At 43.9% G+C, this 17,503-nt stretch overlaps 1 protein-coding gene across 8 annotated transcripts in view; it reads left to right on the top strand.

The window, feature by feature from the left end:
- Positions 1 to 17,503, top strand: part of VGLL4 (vestigial like family member 4) — a 182,306-nt gene that overhangs the window by 148,626 nt on the left and 16,177 nt on the right. Inside the window, exon 1 of one of the 8 annotated variants that reach the window (XM_072598478.1) lies at positions 1,194 to 1,328. The exons of the other annotated variants lie outside the window; for them this stretch is intronic. Coding sequence (XP_072454579.1) covers positions 1,315 to 1,328 — 14 coding nt within the window. The 5' untranslated portion in view covers positions 1,194 to 1,314. Of the gene's footprint in view, positions 1 to 1,193; positions 1,329 to 17,503 lie in introns of those variants that run through there. 8 annotated transcript variants of the gene reach the window in all.

Consider the following 17,503-nt stretch of genomic DNA (forward strand, 5'->3'; position numbering starts at 1 on the left):
TTATTACTAAGGGAGCTTGTCGAGTCTGACTACTCTGATTTGGCTTGCCAAGATTAGGGAACACCATGCCTTGTGAGATCATCTGTCTCCCTCCCCTCCCCCTTTGTTGTCAAGGACATTTTCCACTGTAGCACTAAATGCTATAGGAGCCAGGGTCCAATTCAGAAACCAGTGAAAATCTAGAATGAATTTAGAAACATTCTCTTGTTGTGTCCCATAAGCAAGCTCTGAAACAAAAGTTTAAAGTCCCAGCTCTCATTAACCATTTTACCAGATGTTTCCTGAGGTTTGACAGATGTACCGTTTACTAGAAAGTTGCACTCTGGAGATTTGGAGTGTTATGGACACGGTTGCTATAGACAGTGCTCTGTAAGGGCAGGATTTGGAATGTAACCTTAGCTTCCATTTAGGACTGAAAACGGGTTTGTCTTCTGTCCTCGGGGTTTCTTTCATCGTCTTTACTGAAGAGTAATCGGACCAGATCCACCGTAGCTCACCCGTCTATACTGCTGCCTTTTCAATGCTCACTGATGCCCCAAATCAAACAGGCCTAGGATACACCTTCCTTCCCTGGCCGTGGCAGACAGGCATGGCTGGGCACACCAGGGTTTTCACTCGGGCTCCCGGTCAGGGAAGGCTTGTGTATTCAGAGAAAGCCGACGGAGGACGAGTCCGGGAGACTCTGCGGATTTCTCTTTAACATGATAGCTGGATTTCTCTTTTGCTGGCAGAGAAGGGGAGGGCCTGGGCAAGGCTGGTGGGGACTCCCATGCTTGGGGGAGGGGAGGCTGCCCTCACCTTCCTGCTGCTTCCTCCAAAACACAAGTGTAGCCCGAACGGCAGCCCCGGGGCAGGAACGGTTTGGGGGGCTTTCATCTGTCTGCCCCGGGACGGAGCCAGCTTCCCGGCCGGGCACCCCGAGGGCCTCGGGCCGGGTGCCCCCCCAGGCCCCCTCCCCCGCGCGCGGCGGGGGTTTTATTGTTAGAGGTTTCGGCCAAGCTGCCCCAGAAACAAAGAAAATGGGCAGGAAAGCCTTCCTCTAAAATGGAAACACAGTTCGGGCCTGGCGGACTCTCCAAATAGAGCGGCCGGAGGGGAAGCGGCTCCGTGCGCGGCCGGTGGCCGGGCTGCGGGGTCCGGGGTGCGGGGCCGCGGGGGCCGGGGCGCGGGGCAGAGGGGGCCGGGGCGCGGGACTCTTATTTTGACGGCCCCGCGGCCTCCCCAGCCTTGCTGTGCAGGAGACGGCTTGCCAAGTTTGTGAGGCCCAAGGCTTTCTTGTGGGAGGACGCTGGGCTGTCTTCATGCTCTTTGGCAATGATTAAAGTGAGGTTAGTACCCAAACCCCCTTTCATTTCATTCCCTTAGCCTTGCTTTTTCAAACCAGATGGCAGCCTTGTATTTTCAGCTGCAATTAATTTAAACGATGAGGCAGCAAGTGCTGCGAGGGGGCAGGCGATTAGTTGGTTAGCCAGGAGGGAGAGCAGTGGTTGCTGTCCTCGCATCCGCGCATCCCCCCCGGCCGCCTAGCCGCCCGCACCTTGGCTCCATCCTCAGATCCAGGTCCGAGATGCCAGGCTTTCCTCCCGAGCAGGCAGCAGGGCGTGGGGAGGGGGCTTCCCCTCCCCTCTTTTCCCTTCCCCTCCCTTCCCCTCCCCTCCCCTCCCCTCCCCTCCGCTGCCCTCCCTCCTTTCCCCTCTCTCGCACTTGGGGCTGTGTGGCCCGCCCCTGGGCCTGACAGCCCTTGTGACTCGCAAGGGTTAATGCCCACTGAGTAATTGTTTCTCCTTGATGAATTGGGAGTAACAAAGTTTCAGGTGATGGCTGACATGTTACTGCCAGGCCGGCCTATCATGTGACTGTCCCTAGACAATGGGGCATAGTTTTCAAGTGGCGGCTGATTTGGGGGAGAACAATGTGCTTTTTTTCTCCGCTCCTTCCAGCTGCCAGGACTTCCTCCTTAAGGGGTATGTTTGTAGTTGAGGATTCTTAAAGAAAAGGACAAGGGGGGCGTAAAAGCACTTGGCCACAATTGGAGTCTCAAGGTTCAGACCTCTGTGATTCGACCACTTCCCTCAGTGGAAATTGTATTTCTCTAGTTACCTCACAGTGTAGGATCAATTAGAGACAGAGAGATCTTTCGCATTTAATGGGAAATGAATGCTTTTTGTGGGCCTGTAACTTAGAAAGTTACTCCCTAGCATGGAGCACACAAACTACTTTTTTCTTTACCCTTGTGGGAAGAGAAAACTGAATTTCAGATGGATGCGAAGCAATCGACTGTCCTTTTGAACACTGGGTGTCAGTGAACACACACATGCCTGTACACATGGGTGCAATTGAATTTTAGGGTGTGTTTTTTTTTCTTTCATCATTTGAGAAACATTTTCCTGGCTTGGGTTGAACCAGTGAAAAGATGCCTATTTAACATTAACTTATTTCGGATGAATTTAATTTTGAAGGTCTCGGGGTGAAAACAAGAACTCAAGAACGTTTCCCTTGCTAGACTTGAAAGTAGCTCACTGTACAAGGAAATAGCAAACCTCTCCCGTATCTTTGCCAAGAAAAACCCCATGGACAGTATTGGGGTGACATGACCTTGGGGGTCACAAAGAGTAGGATACTACTCAACAGGAACAACATATGTGTCAAATTCAGGATGTGTGATGGTGAATTGAGTGAGCTAAACTGATGATATACAAAAGAAATTTGTTTTTATTTAATTTTGTTTTATTGTCCTCTGATGATAGGATTTTAAGGCCAAAGGGACTGTACTGATAATCTAGTTTAATTCTCTTATCAAACTGAAGCCTCTTGGTGAACTGCCTTTCTCAAGGTCAGAGAGGGCCCAAGGTAGATCTGGGATCCAACCCCCAGTCTTAGGATTCCAAGCCCAGTGGTCTTTTCAAAACTCCATGATGCCTTATATTTTACTCTATATTCTGGTGCAAGTCCCTGATGAAAACATTTGAACTGTTCCTGTCAAAATTTGAGTATTGACATGAGACATCTTTTATGAAACTGATATTGTAGTTCCAAAGATGATAGTAGATCTTTGGTTTTCTATGGTAAGGAAGGATAGAAGGGGGATAAGGTCTGTTACAGTTCATCAAAAACTAATTTCCTTCAATAATTTCAACTTCCTTCTCTACCTATGGTTTACTTCAGCTGCTCAGAAGGAAGGAAATGAACTGATTTTTTCCTGTGAGGTCTTTTTTTCCCTCTCTGCCATGAGGAAGATGATATCCAAAAGCCAGGCAGCCTGGAGGAAGAGGTTGGGGAAGCCTGACCAATTAGAGAACTGGGTGTTAGCTCTAAATAATACCATTGATTGTATGGTAAGAACTGGAGTTTCTGTAGTTTGGATCAAGTGGGTAGTTGAGTACTTATTTACAGCATCCGTTCTTTGGAGGTCCCTGAAATATGTTTCTTGAGATACAATCCTAAGAAATTGGCATAGCCTACTAGAGGTCCTTAGTCATTCACCTGAAGTTATGAAATAACTTTTTTGGGAAAGAAATACTACTTTACCACTAGATGGAATTATCTTACTGGGTGTTCTCTCTCTCTCTCTCTCTGTCTCTCTCTCTCTCTCTGTCTCTCTGTCTCTCTCTCTCTCTCTCCATGTGAGTTAAATATAATAGGAAGTTTTTTAATATAGCCATTTTTGGTGACAAGATAGTTTGATATACACTCTTTCATTCAAGCATAGGCACTTGACAAACATTTGTTGCATTAATATAAGTAATTGTTTGAGGTAGGTGAAGTACTAACATCTTCATTTGATCAAGGAGGGGAACCAAGGCTAAGAGAGGCAAAATACTTTGCTATAACTAGCAGAAACAACAACAGATAATAATAATGATAGCTAGCATTTACTTAAAGTTTGCATAAGGCTTTGAAAATAGCTGGTTTGATCTTTGAGCATTCCCTGAGAGGCAGGTGCCATTATTATCCTCATTTTACAGATGAGGAAACTGAGGAAGGCAGCAGTTAAGTGATTTGTCCAGGGTCACGCAGGTAGTAGGTGTCTGAGGCCAGATATGAACTCAGGTCTTCCTACTCCTGTTCCAGAGCTCTCTCTACTATGATACCAACCTGCCTCCCCATCCATTTTTTATTTTTTCCTGTTTTACCAGGAAGCCTCTTTGGTCTTGGCAGTCAGGAAATCCCTTTTAGATTGAATAATACTGTACAGTAAGAGTTTACTAATTAGGACCTTGAGGGAAATTCATCCTGAATAGATTAAGAGTGTGAGTTTGTGTGTGTGTGTGTTTTTTAAACTCAGTTTTATTACTTTCAAATACTGGAAACTATCTGGAAGCAAGCCTTCTGTGTTGTCTGGAGGAGTCTCTAGGGGCCTTATTCTAGTTAAGATTTATTTGTAGTTAGTATATTTCAGTTCTTCAAGGATTCCTGGTTTTGTATTTGTGGGTATGCCTTCAGCTAATGGAGCTCATCAGCCCTCTTTGACTTGTTACAAGGCTTTCTACAGTCTCTGTGGCCAAAAATATCCTTAAAGCCCACCTGGTGATGAGCTACTTCCCGCTGAGTTTTGCTCTCAGTATTTTTCTAGATTGCTACAATCTGCTGGAGCCTGTGCTCTATGGGGTCCAGCCTCTGAGAAGACAGCGTCTGTCCATTTTTTTTTTTTTTATGTGAGAGGAGGCATCTGGAGAGCTACAGATCCAGTATTTACGTGTAGATACATACTTTGAAATTTGAATGAAATGAAATGAAATGAATTTATTCTGTCAATTAATTTAAATACAATCTTTTACAACTTTCTTTCCCTGATTGATTTTGTCAGCAAACCCTGTTTTTGTGGATGTTGCAGAAACCACATTCAGCCCAGCTCCTGTCTGAGTAAACACAAATTCTCAACAAGTGAAAAGTAAATGAATCCTTATTTTGATGTAGAAAAAGAGGCAGGCATATCATGGTAGATGGAGAGCTAGCCTTAAAACCGGGAAAGATTTGGCTTCCAGTTTTGCCTTTAAAACACACTGGCTGGGTTAACCTGGGTTAAAATCACTGAGTGTCCAACACAGCTACCTCTCTGAGACTGAGTTACAGGGATGCTGAGACAGTAGTAGAGGGAGTTTCCTTACCAGAATTCCCTATACCAAGGAAATCACAGTCCAGTCTCTCCATTAGGACTCACAATGATGATCCTGTGACATAGTCAAGTATAAAATACTTTGTTACATAAAAAATTTATAAGCTTTATTATTTTTTTTAAAGACCCAACTAAACAGATACCTCATTTGCCAGGAGGACTAGTGGTAACCCTGGTCCCCTGATTTTTTTTAGGTGAGAATGATTCACCTAACAATCTCAACTCTACGTTCAAGCATTTGTACATCAAAATATACTTTTATATGAGGAAACAGTTGTTTATGCTTATACAGTATAAAATGTAATAAAGTACTTTCTTAGTGGCAATCCTGTGAGATAAGCGTTATTATACTCAAATTTGCAAATAAGGAAATTGAGGCCACGTAAGTTGTAAATGGCTAAGAGGGTGCTGGAACTCAGTCTTCTGTCCCCAATTCTAAGAAGTCTTTCCATTGCCAATTAGCTCTGTTATTTAATCTTTGCCAACAAAGTAAGTTACTCAAAGAGAAGGCGGAGATGGCGTTTTCCTAAACCTGTTTCCTGGTCTTTGTTAAGTTTTTGTTGAATGCCTTCCATTTTTATTGAATCAACTTTTCAAGTTAAGTTAGTTGATAATTTTAAACTACCTTCTAACACCAACATGCTATGAATATCTAAGCGCTGGCTAATAACTCCAGCAGCTGACATTTATAGCTTTGTGGTTTATAAAGGACTATAGAACCACATCGTCTTTTTGGATTTCATTTGATTTGTTCTCATGGAGGGCTTAGAAACTTGGGAGGGCAGCTTTGGCCCAGTTGTGAGAAGAATTCTTTTTGTTTGGAATAAAGCAAACAGTAGGAGAAAGTTTGCCTGTTGCTTTGTTTTCCTTGGTAACAAATCTCCTGTTCGTGTTTCCCTCGAGCTTGTGTATCAGGCTTATATTAGTGGCTCAGAAGGATAGATCAATTCAAAAGACCTAGAGGGCTGCCATGGACCACAGGTTCAATAGGAAACCAGCAGTATGATGTGACTGCTTTAAAATAAACCCCCAAAGCGGATGCAGTTTTGAACTAAAACAATAGAAACACAGCATCCAAATAATAGGAAGGGAGGCGTCTCTGTCGGCTGAACTGGTCAGGCATTTGGGGGCTCAGGTCCACTTCTGTTTGTCATGATCTAAGAAGGACAGAATGCATCCAAAGGAGAGTGAAACAGGAAGCTGAGGAACTGAGAAAGTGGACCACAGAATCATAGTGCAGGGACACCCTAAAGCTGTCTGAGAGAGGGCTGTGTTTTGTTTGTTCTGTGTTGCTCCAGAGGGCAGATCTAGGACTGATGGAATATGTATTATAAGGAATCAGATTGGAGCTCAGTATATTAGTGTAGGTCTAAGCAGCTAGGTGGAGTGTGGATAGAGCACTGGGGATACAGTAAGGAAGACCCGAGTTCAAATCTAACATCAGATACGTATTAGTGGAGAGACTCTAGGCAAATCACTTCACTGCTATTTGCCTCAGTTTCCTTAATTGTAAAATGGGGGTGATTATAATACTTATCTCTAGGGGTTGTTGTGAAGATCAAATGAGATATTTGTAAATTGCTTAAGGCACAGTACCTGGCATATAGTATGTGCTATATAAATGCTGGTTAATGTTATTATTAACTATCTCTTGGAACATAGTGAAGACCGTATCATTGGAGGTGTGCAAGCAGAGGCTGGTACCGCTTGCGTGGGATGGTGGAAAGAATAGTGGATTAAGAGTCGGCAAATATGGGCCCTTGCTCTGGCTTGCTACCAGTGACGGTGTGGTACTAGGTCTTCTGTCTCCTGAATCTGCCAGGTATGCTCTAAAGATGCTTCCCACCCCAAGTCAGAAACTGGGGGAGATGACCTCCAAGGGAGGCCACATAGATATCCCTTGTGGTTGTTGTTTATTTTTGTAGTTTCCAGCTCTTTGTGACCCCATTTGGGGTTTTCTTGGCAGGATACTGGAGTGATTTCTCCAGCTCATTTTACAGATGAGGGAACTAAGGCAAACAGGGTGAAGTAACTTGCCCAGTCACTTGTCTAGTAAATGTCTAAGGCCAGATTTGAACTCAGGAAGATGAGTCTTCCTGACTCCAGGCTCAGGGCTCTATCCATGGATCTACTTGGCTGCCTTATAAAACAATGAACAACTTTTTTTTTTTTTAAAGCAAAGCTTCCTTTTTCAGAAATCTTGGGTTTTTATCATGTACAGCACTTTGTGATCTTACCTTCTGTAGTAGATGCTGTGCTAACTGAATAGGCCCTCACAGTCTCACTTCTGGTGGTGATTTTGACATATGCTTGCTTATATGCATAGCATTTTGTCATCATGCAAAGAATGCTGGACCTGGAGTAACAGCATAACCCACCCTGCAATCCTGCTTTTGAGACTTCTTAGCTACATGAAGATAGGACCCTTCCTCTGACTCTACTTTATCTTCTGTCAAATAAGGGTGATAATAATGCAGTATCCTCTTCACAACGTGTGTGTGTGTGTGTGTGTGTGTGTGTGTGTGTGTGTGTGTGTGTGTAAAAGCTCAAATAAAATGATGCGTATCAAGGGCATTTGTAAAACCTAAAACTCTATATAAAGATCAGCTGTTTTTGCTGCTGTTCTGAAAATTATTCAGAATCTCACAAATGTCACTTCACCTCTGTTTTCAGGTATTGGACATAGCTTAGCTTAGTCAGTGCTTGGTTCTTGAACTACATCAAAGGTTGTGACTTGCCCAGAGTAACACAGTTAGTGTGTGTCTGTGACTGGACATGGTACTGCATAGCTGCCTTATAGGGAGGGAAGGAATGCATACTAGGCTTAAGGAATGGCCACTGTAAAGGTATGGAGATGGACGATGGAGTGTCATATGAGCAATAGACAGGAGGCCAGTTTGGCTGGGCTGAAGAAGGGCAGCCAGGGTTGTTTGCTTGTGTGTTTATTTGTTTTCAGGTTGTCTCTTCCTTTAATTGTGAGCTTGTGGAGGAACAGGGGCTGGTTGCCTCTTCTTGTATCACCAGCACATAGTAGGTGCTTAATAAATACTTGGTGGTTGACTGATTGAGTAATATCTAGTTGATATTGGAAAGGTTAGTTGGGGCCAGGTCGGGTAGGGCTTTCAAAGCTAAACAGACGACTTGATTTTTTTTTAAAATCCTAAATACAATAAGAAGCCATTGGAATTGGTTAGGTAAGGGAATCCTTATCATCAGATATTCAGTTAAAGAAAATTATTTTGGCAGCAACGTGTAGGATGGGACTAGAGGTGTGCGAGACCCTAGGCAAGGAGACCAATTAGGGCTGTTGTAGTCATCAAGGGGAAAAAGGAGGAGGCTTGACTGCAGCTAGTGACTGTGTCAGTGCAGAGAAGGCCTTGGGTACGAGGGATTCTTGGCAGCTGACTGGCATATTGTGTGAGGGGAGCAAGGAGGGTAGAATCACACCAGAGTGAAGAGCCTGGGGACTAGAGGGATGGTGGTGGGCTTGGCAGTAACAGGGGAGCTTGGAAGAGGCCAGGGAGGCTTTGGAGGAAAGATACTCAGGTTAGTTTGGAGCATGTTGAATTTCAGGTGTCTCTGGGACATACAGACTGGCTGAAATGTCCAAGAAGCTGTTAGAGGTGTGGCCTGAAGCTCCGGTGAGACACTCGGTGGGGCTGGACACGCACACACACACACGCACACGCACACACACACACGCACGCACACACACATACACACACGCACACACATGCACGCACGCACACACACATACACACAGATTTATGCACATTATGGGTATAATAATAAATTTATGTAATGTGATCATATGTGTATACATACACAGACACACACAGATATATGCATGTTATGGGTATGATAATACTTTTATGTCATAATACATTTGTATTATATGATCATGTTGTACATATACACATATACCTGTACATACATAAGCAGCTTTTTGGATCACATGGATTTAGAGCTGGAAGAGGCCTTAGATGTCGTCCAGTCGCTGCCTCATTTCAAATGATGGAAGATCTGAGTTTAAATTTGGCTTCCGACACTTAGTAATTATGTGATCTGGGGCAAGACATGCCTGCATGTACATGTACATTTGTGTATATAACACATACTTAGATGCACAATGCATTATGTATACATGTGTATAACATATATGGGTATAAATGTATATGCATGTTTGTATGTATGTGTATGTATATATAGTGCATATAACACAAGATGTATATAGGTATATAATACACACATGCATGTGTATGTGTGTATGTATACAATGCCTGTGTATGTATATATATATGTACATGTATATATACATGTACATGCATATAGGTATGGAACAGTGTATGTATGTATATATGTCTATATACATATGTACACAATATATGTATGTATCTGGTATATTTGTGTATTATGTATGTATGTATATCCACACACAAAGGAAGCTTTTCCATTCTTTCTAGTATCTTGCCTTCTGTTCCCTTTTCCATCCATCTCCACCCCCCAGGCCCAGAAAAGGGAGAAAAAAAGGTCTATTTTTTTCCAGGCAGCATCTCCTGGACGGAATTGCTAGGATGCAAAGATCCCTGGCCTCCGTTGGTCTGTGTGGCTTAGAAGGCCAGCTCTGATATTTCCTCTATGAACCTGGAGAGTAACTCATTTTGAGGGAGTTTCTTCATTGTAAAATTCAGGTAGCAATGCTTTCTGCTCACGACCTCCCAGAGTTAGTGTGAAAAAAGTGCTTTTTTCAGTCTTAAAGGGCTTTGTAAGTATAGAGGATGAGGAAGAAACAGAAAGAAAGAAGAAGATGGAGGAGGAGGAAGAAGAAACACGGTTTGACTTTAGAGGATGCAGCTTAGAGGGAGCGTCCAGGTTCTAAACTGGCGCTCATTCTCTGCCCTCCATGGGCCTGCGGGCACGCTTCTCTGTTTCAGTGTAGGACAGCACCCCTCCCTGTCACCCAGATTCATCCCCTCAAACAGCTCCACTTTCCTTTCTCCCTCTTTTTCATATTTTTTAAAGATTGATGCAGTTTGCTTTGACATCACATCCACTTATTCAGAGACACCCAAACAGCCCCTGCTGGCCAGTGCATTTCCCCATAAGAGTTTATCCATTGGTAACAAAACAGAGCTGTGTCCTGGAACCCTGACAGTAAGTAGAGTACTGAGTGTGGCTGCTGCATCTGGCCAGTTTCATTACCCTTTAATACTGGCTTTGTTTACACGATTGTCCTCAAGTATATTTTTTTAGTCCTACTTTCTTTTCCCTGTATCGCTTTATTCACTTCTCCCCATGGTTCTCCAAACCCTTCACATCTCATCTTTGGGTCAGCCATTTCCCCATCATTAGGTAAATATTTTGTTTCCAGCTTTTTGTTTCCACAGATAAGGCTGCCATGAATATTTATTTAGAGATGTGTATATATATAATATATCACATTACGTTCTGGATGTCTGTGTCTTTTCTTTCTGATAATCATTGCCTTGGGCCATATTCCCAGAAGTTCCGCCTCTCTCTTGACTCTTTCCTAGTTCAGGTCATCCCCCTTTGCCTGGACTACTGCATTAGCTTTTTAATCAGTCTCTGCTTCTAGTTTCTTCTCTCTAGGTTACACCCTCCCCAGAGCTGCCAGAGTCATCTTTCTCAGGCAGAGGTACAGCCATGTTATGCCTTGCTTAAAAAGCTTAAGTGGCTCCTAGGATCATAAATCTAAGGATCCAACCCATCATTTAAACATTTAGTTTAAATCTGGCCTCAGACACTAGTAGCTGTGTGTGCGTGTGTGTGTGTGTGTGTGTGTGTGTGTGTGTGTGTGTGTGACTTTGAGCAAGGCACTTAACCTCTGTTTGCCTCAGTTTCCTCACCTGTACAATGGGGATGATAATAGCACCTACAACCCGGGGTTGTTGTGAGGATCAAAGAAGATAATATTTGTAAAACACTCTGCAAACCTCCAAGGACTGTATAAATATTGTATTATTACTAATATATTATCATTATTGTTATTAGATATAAGGAAACTGAGGCTAAGTAAAGTTAAATGGCTTGTTCATGTTTGCAAAGATGGAACCATGATTTGAATTTAGGTCCTTTAGTTCTAAATCTTGGACTCTTTCTTCTGGACTGCATCTTCTGTAGGATGAGCTGCAAACTTTTTTTGTCTGGTATTGGAGACTCACAACTCCATTTAATAATACTCTCTTTTGTGAACTCTCTGGTGTAGCCATGTGGGTGGCTCCCCATTTTCTGAATGTGACATTCCAGCCCTCCCCACTCCATTCCATCAGACTATCCCATGTGCCTGTCATGCACCCCCTCCTCATCTCTTCCTCTCAGAATCCTCGTCTTCCTTAGAGACTCAGCTATGGGGACTCCTGGCTTTCTGGACACCTTTGCTGGTCCCTTCCCATGGTTAGCTGCCTGTCTGTTTCCTCAGCATCTTCTTCTGTGTACAGCTAAACTTGCTTCTGTATATGGGTCTCCCTCCTAGAATGTAAAGTCCTTGAGGGCAGGGACAAGTGGTGGTACCTCTGGTGCCTAGCACAGTGCTTTGAACATAGCAGGTGCTTAATAAATAAATAAATACTGAATTAAAATGAATTTGAGTGCCAAAGTCTGGAGCAGGAATCCATGGAAGTTTGTATGGCAAATCGCTGCCCTCCTTTTTCCTTTATTCGTCTCCTGAAAAGAGAAAAGGAAAGACCGTTGGTGGTCCATGCTGCTGTTGATAAGTACAAAGAAAGGAGAACCTTTTGCTTTTTTCATCTATTTAGTAAATGACCACATTCTTACCATCAAAGTACAGTGAGAAGGGAGAAGAAAGCAGCTGATCTGGAGGGACCGGAAATCTTCAAAGGCCTCTCACAACATTGAGGTGCAAATTGGCATTAATAAGCTTTGGCAGCCCCTGGGCTCACACCACCTTGTGAGCAACCTTTCATGTCAAAAAACCTATCCTCCCTCATCTGCAGTGCACACACATTAGCCCTAGGGACAACATGTTCCCCAACGTCTTCTCTTGTTCCTCTTTGTGGAGGCAGCTGAGTTGTGCAGCGGATAGAACCTTGGGTCATGAGTCAGGAAGACAGGAGTTCAAAATAGCCTTTGGGTATGACCCTGAGCAAGTCACTGAACCAGTGTAGATCTCTTTCTTCAGTTGTAAAATGGGGAGGACAGTAATAGCTCTTACTTCACAGGGTGGTTGCAAGAATCAAATACGATGATATTTATACTGTATGTAGTATATAAGCAGGTGCTTGATAAATGCTTTCCCCCTCCAGCCATCTTCCCAATTATAGAAAAATAGTTTTTAATTCTTAGATAAAATCATTTCATTGTATATGGAATCCAGTCATAGAACTCTAGCAACTATCTGGTCCAGCTCGTCCCATTTTATAGATGAGTAAATAGAGGACAAGAAAAATTCATGGCTACAGCATCAGAATTCGAATGAGGGCTCTGGTTTCATTATCCCTTATCTAATGTTCTTTGCATGCCATAGTGGAAAGGAGCTTAGCACGGTTCTTGGCACATAGTAGGCACTTAATTTTTTTAATGAATGAAAGAATTTTATTTGAATAAAAGAATCTCAACTCTGGAGTCGGCAGACTTGGGTTCAAATTGTGCCCATTGGTAAAATTGAGGGAATTGGCTGAGATGGTCCCTGAGGTGTATGCCTCCAGCTCTGAATTTTCCATGCTGTGGCCAGCTACTTCTTCAGTCCTCTTTATCCTGAGAGATCACATCATTTATTCAAATGTCTAGCATCGTATCTGGCACATTCTAGTAGATGCTCTGTTAAGTTCCATTGACTGAATGAACAAATGAATTGGGACCCTGGTCTCTCGATCTTGGCTCTCCTATCAGGAGATGAGCAGGGAGCCGGCACGTCTCTGAGCAGCTACAACAGATGGAACACAGTCAGCATCAGGAGCAAATGGGCATGAACATTCTGGACAAGCTTCCCTACTTAGTGGGGAAAATAATAGCCCTTCCCTTCCAGGCTGAGCGGGGCAGTCAGGGCTGTTAGTCTGGGCTGTACTAGGCTGTGGGAGGCGAGGGTCCTACTGAGGGCGTCACTGCAGGGGTGCGACTGAAGGGGAGTCAGGAGATTTGGGTTCTCAGAAGGATGCTGCTCCCAACTGCCATGTACCTGGGGCAAATAATTTCACTCCTGGGTTTCAAGGTCCTCATTTGTAGAGATAGGGCAGTTAGCCTGGGGGATCCCAGTTCTCTTCATCTTTAAAACGTATGGGATCATGGATAGAACTTGAAGGAACCTCAGAGACTTGTCATAGGAGGACGTTGAGTCCCAGGGTCAGTTACCATGTTCTTGCTCAGATCTAGGCCATAATCATAACTCAGCTGCTTGATAACTGTGAGACAGACTAGACCACTGGCAAGTCATCTGATCTCTTCAAGGCTCAGTTTCCCTAGCTATAAAATAGGAAGGGAGAGGAAGAGAGAGGGAGGAAGAAAGGGGGGGGGAGGGAAGGGAGAGGGAGGGGAGAGGGAGAGGAGAGAGGAGAGGAGAGGAAGGAAAGAAGGGAAGGAAGAATGAAGGAAGGAATTATCAAGTCCCTTCCCTCAAGGGAGAGTAAAAGGAGAGGGTTGGGGAGGAAGGAGAGATATTCCAGGTACCGAAGGCCATACAGAAGGGGTGGTTGGATGTTCCAGGGCGAGGGTAGTTCCAGAATGAGACACCATGGTTTGGAAGTCTGGGAGTCAGGAAGAGGGCAGGAGGTAAATGAAGGCCAGTCTCATCCCCTCCACATAGTGCAAGTTCCAGGAGCCTGAAGGAAGGATATTCCAGGTTGAGCTGGCTGATAGAGTAGTTGGATGTTCCAGAGTGAGGAGGCCCCGAGCATTGAGGATAGTTCCAGGTTAAGACCTCATGTTCCTGAAGTCTGGGAGCCAGACTTGGGATGTTCCCTACCTCAGAGAGTTATTAGGTACTGTATGAGTTGTAAATCTTAAAGCACTGTCAGAGATTTGAATTGTTGTTCATTCTCAGTACAATCACCTGTACCCAAGTGGTAGGAAGTAAAATATGCCTACAACGAAAAAACTGTTAACTCTGGGCAAGTTATTTAACCTCAGTTTTCTCATCTGAAAAAATAGGGCTCATGTATCATTCTCAGAAGGGCAGTGTGGTATAGAAGGAAGGGCTCTGGGCTTTGGGAAAGACTTGAGAAACCTGGATTTGAAATCAGTCACACTTTAATTGGTTGTATGACCATGAACAAGTCAGTAACTCTACCTTTGTGTTCAGTCATTTTAAGTTGCATGCTTCTCTTCATGACCCCATTTGGGGGTTTTCTTGACAAGGATGCTAGAGCAGTTTGCCATTTCTTTGTCCAGCTCATTTTACAGTTGAGGAAACTGAAGCAAACAGGGTTAAGTGACCTGCCCAGGGTCACACAGCTGGTAAGTGTGTGAGGTCAAATTGAAACTCATGAAGATGAGTCTTGATTCCAGGTCAGCACTTTGTGCACTATGGCACCACCTCACCACCCTGGCATCTGTAGGGGATAGTAACTCCTGACCTACCCATCCTTCAGGGTTGTGAGGACTTCCCTTTGCAGATCTTCTCTGTCTCCATCCATGCGGCTACTTTCCTTCTCTCTCTGGCTGTATCAAGTCCATTGTTCTTTGCTTTTCAAAGACATCTTTATTAGTGGTACTTGTGAGCCTTTAATCTCTTGATGAATATTAAGTGTTCAAAATAATGGCAAGCATTATGTCAGGAAGCAGATGAGAATGAGATTTCTTTCATAGTTCCTAGAGAGTCAGCCTTTCTGAATCAAGCAAAGGGGAATATAGTCAATGGGCAAATTCTGCTTCTAGATGTGCGCTCTGTGTGTGTGTGTGTGTGTGTGTGTGTGTCAAGAGACTTGAGTCTTCAGGTAATGGAGGGCACGCTTCTCAGCCTGGCATTTAAAGCCCTCCATAACCCGGCTGTCACCTCTCTTTGTGGTGCGGTTTCATGTCACTTCCCTTACCCCCTGCTCTAGTCAAGCTGATTGCTTTCCTTGACATTCCATCTCCCTCTCCAACTTGACTTTGTACAGACAGTTTTCCATGTCTGGAAGGCAGCTGCCTCCTTATCTCTGTTTTGTAGAATTCTTGCCATCCTTCAAAACACAACCAAGGTACCATCTTCTGTATTCAGCCTTTCCTCATCATTCCTTCTTTCCCCCTCCTGGGTTGTTAGTTAGCAGTTGCTATCTTGAAATTATTTTGTATTTACTTCCCTATGGATGTATCCCACCTAGGAGAAGGTAAACCTCCCAGGCAGGGGCTGCTGCTTCTTTTTTTTGTCTTATGCTCAGCACCCAGTTCAATGCCTTGAACATTTGCACTTAGTAATGTTCATTGAATGGACAGTGGATTGCAGCAAGGTGAAATACTAATTGCATTTCTTTATGCCCTGGTCTGGTTTAATGGTCTCTTTGGGTTTTGACATTGTCAAATGAGTAAATAAAGGTATCAAAGAGGAGAAGCCAATCACTCTAAGGCTGGGCTACCCGAGTAAGGAGGATGCTTCTAAGACTCCTGTTCTAATCCGAGAGCCCCGAAAGACAGTGGGGGTTTGCCACCCAACACCTGCCATTGCTCACTGCTCACTTTCTCCATTCCCTGGCACGCCAGCTTCTGCCCCAATATTCACTGAAGTTGCTCTCTCCATGGTCGCCACAGCCTTTTCCATGGCTAAACTCCATGGTCTTTCTTTTTCCAGTCTTTATCCTTGTTAACCTCTGAGCCCCATTTGACGGTTCTAGCCCCCCCTTGTTCTCTCGCTTCTCCTCCACCTTTCTGATTACTCCCATCCCTGACCACTTACGGTAGCCACTCCCTTAGTGGCTCTCTGTCTTCTGGCTGCCTCGTCTCCATTTACGTTCTCCTTTGGCACTCTCATTCACTACCACAACTTCTCTCACCTCTACATTCTAAGTCTTTCATCAGTCCACAGGTGACTTCCAAAGCCCCAGCCTTTCCCTTTTTTCTGAACTCCAGGCCCACATTTCTAACTACCTACCAAGTGTCTACACCTGGATATCCCACCACTTCACCCTCAACACATATGGTGCTGAATTTATAATCTTACCCACTAAACCATGGTTCTTAATCTTTTTTTTTATGCGGTAGATGCCTTTGTCCAGTAAAGTCTATGGACTCCTCAGAATAATGTTTTTAAATACATAAAATGAAACATTCAGGATTGTGAAGGCAACCAATTTTATTGAATACAGTTATAAAAAAATAATTCATTGGACCTGGAATCCGGAAGACCTCAGATACTTATTATCTGTATGACCTTGGATGGGTCACTTAACTTCTGTTTACCTCAGTTTCTTCAAATATAAAAGGGAGATAATAAAAATATCTACCTCCCAGGGTTATTAGAATCAAATGAGATCATATTTTAAAGTGCTTCGCATGGTGCCTACTATGTGCCTGGGGAACATAGTAGGCATTATACAAATGCTAGTTAGTAATATTATTTTTGCAGATATTTTGAGGTTAGGTATTAGATGGTTATTAGTTAAAGCCCTCCATGCTCTGGAACCCCACTTTATGTGACTGAACCAACTACTGTCTACGCGTGTTCTCCTTTTTTCTGACTCCCTCTTTGCTCATAATTCCCTTTCCCTGAAATGTTCTTTTCTTCTCAATCACCTGACCCATTGCTACCCAGGCTTTCAAACCTAGCTCACATGCTGCCTCACCCCTCTGCCTTTCCTAGTAACATCCATGTGTTAGCCCTTGTAACTCATATAGGTCTTTCTACTCACCTTATTATTAGTTAATATGCACGTTACTACTTCTACTACATTGTAAGCTCCAGGAGGCCAGGGGTGGTATTTTTGTCAGTCCCTCAGCTAGTTTTTATTAAGTGCCTATGTGCCAGGCACTGTGCTAAGAAAAGAGGAGACAAAGGCAGAAAACAGACCGTGCTCCCGAGGAACTCATAGTATGATGGGGTTTGGGGGGAAGAGACGTGCAAACAAATACGTACAACAAGAGAAAGATGCTAAAGAATTAGGAACCAAGCTTTCCATCTCATCCTGACCTAGGGCTTGGCAGTAGTCAAAACCCTAAATGACGGTTTATTGAATTTGCATTGGCGCCTGGCCAGGGCTGCGTCCCAGAAAAGAGGTGGGGGAGGAGAGGTCCCTGAGCTCTGTGACCCTCAGAAACCCTTTGTCTCTTAACGTGTAAAATGAGGCAGGTAGACTAGGACACCCTACGGAGCATTTTCTGTCCACTGCTGGCTCATGGAGGATTGTTACTGGTTTTGGAAAGTCTTTACTTCCAACAGCTCTTTTTCTTCTCCAGATATTAATTTTTATGGTTTTGTTCTGAATTTCGTGAACACTAAAA

This window comes from Notamacropus eugenii, chromosome 3, assembly GCF_028372415.1.
Source record: "Notamacropus eugenii isolate mMacEug1 chromosome 3, mMacEug1.pri_v2, whole genome shotgun sequence".
Classification (NCBI taxonomy): domain Eukaryota; kingdom Metazoa; phylum Chordata; class Mammalia; order Diprotodontia; family Macropodidae; genus Notamacropus; species Notamacropus eugenii.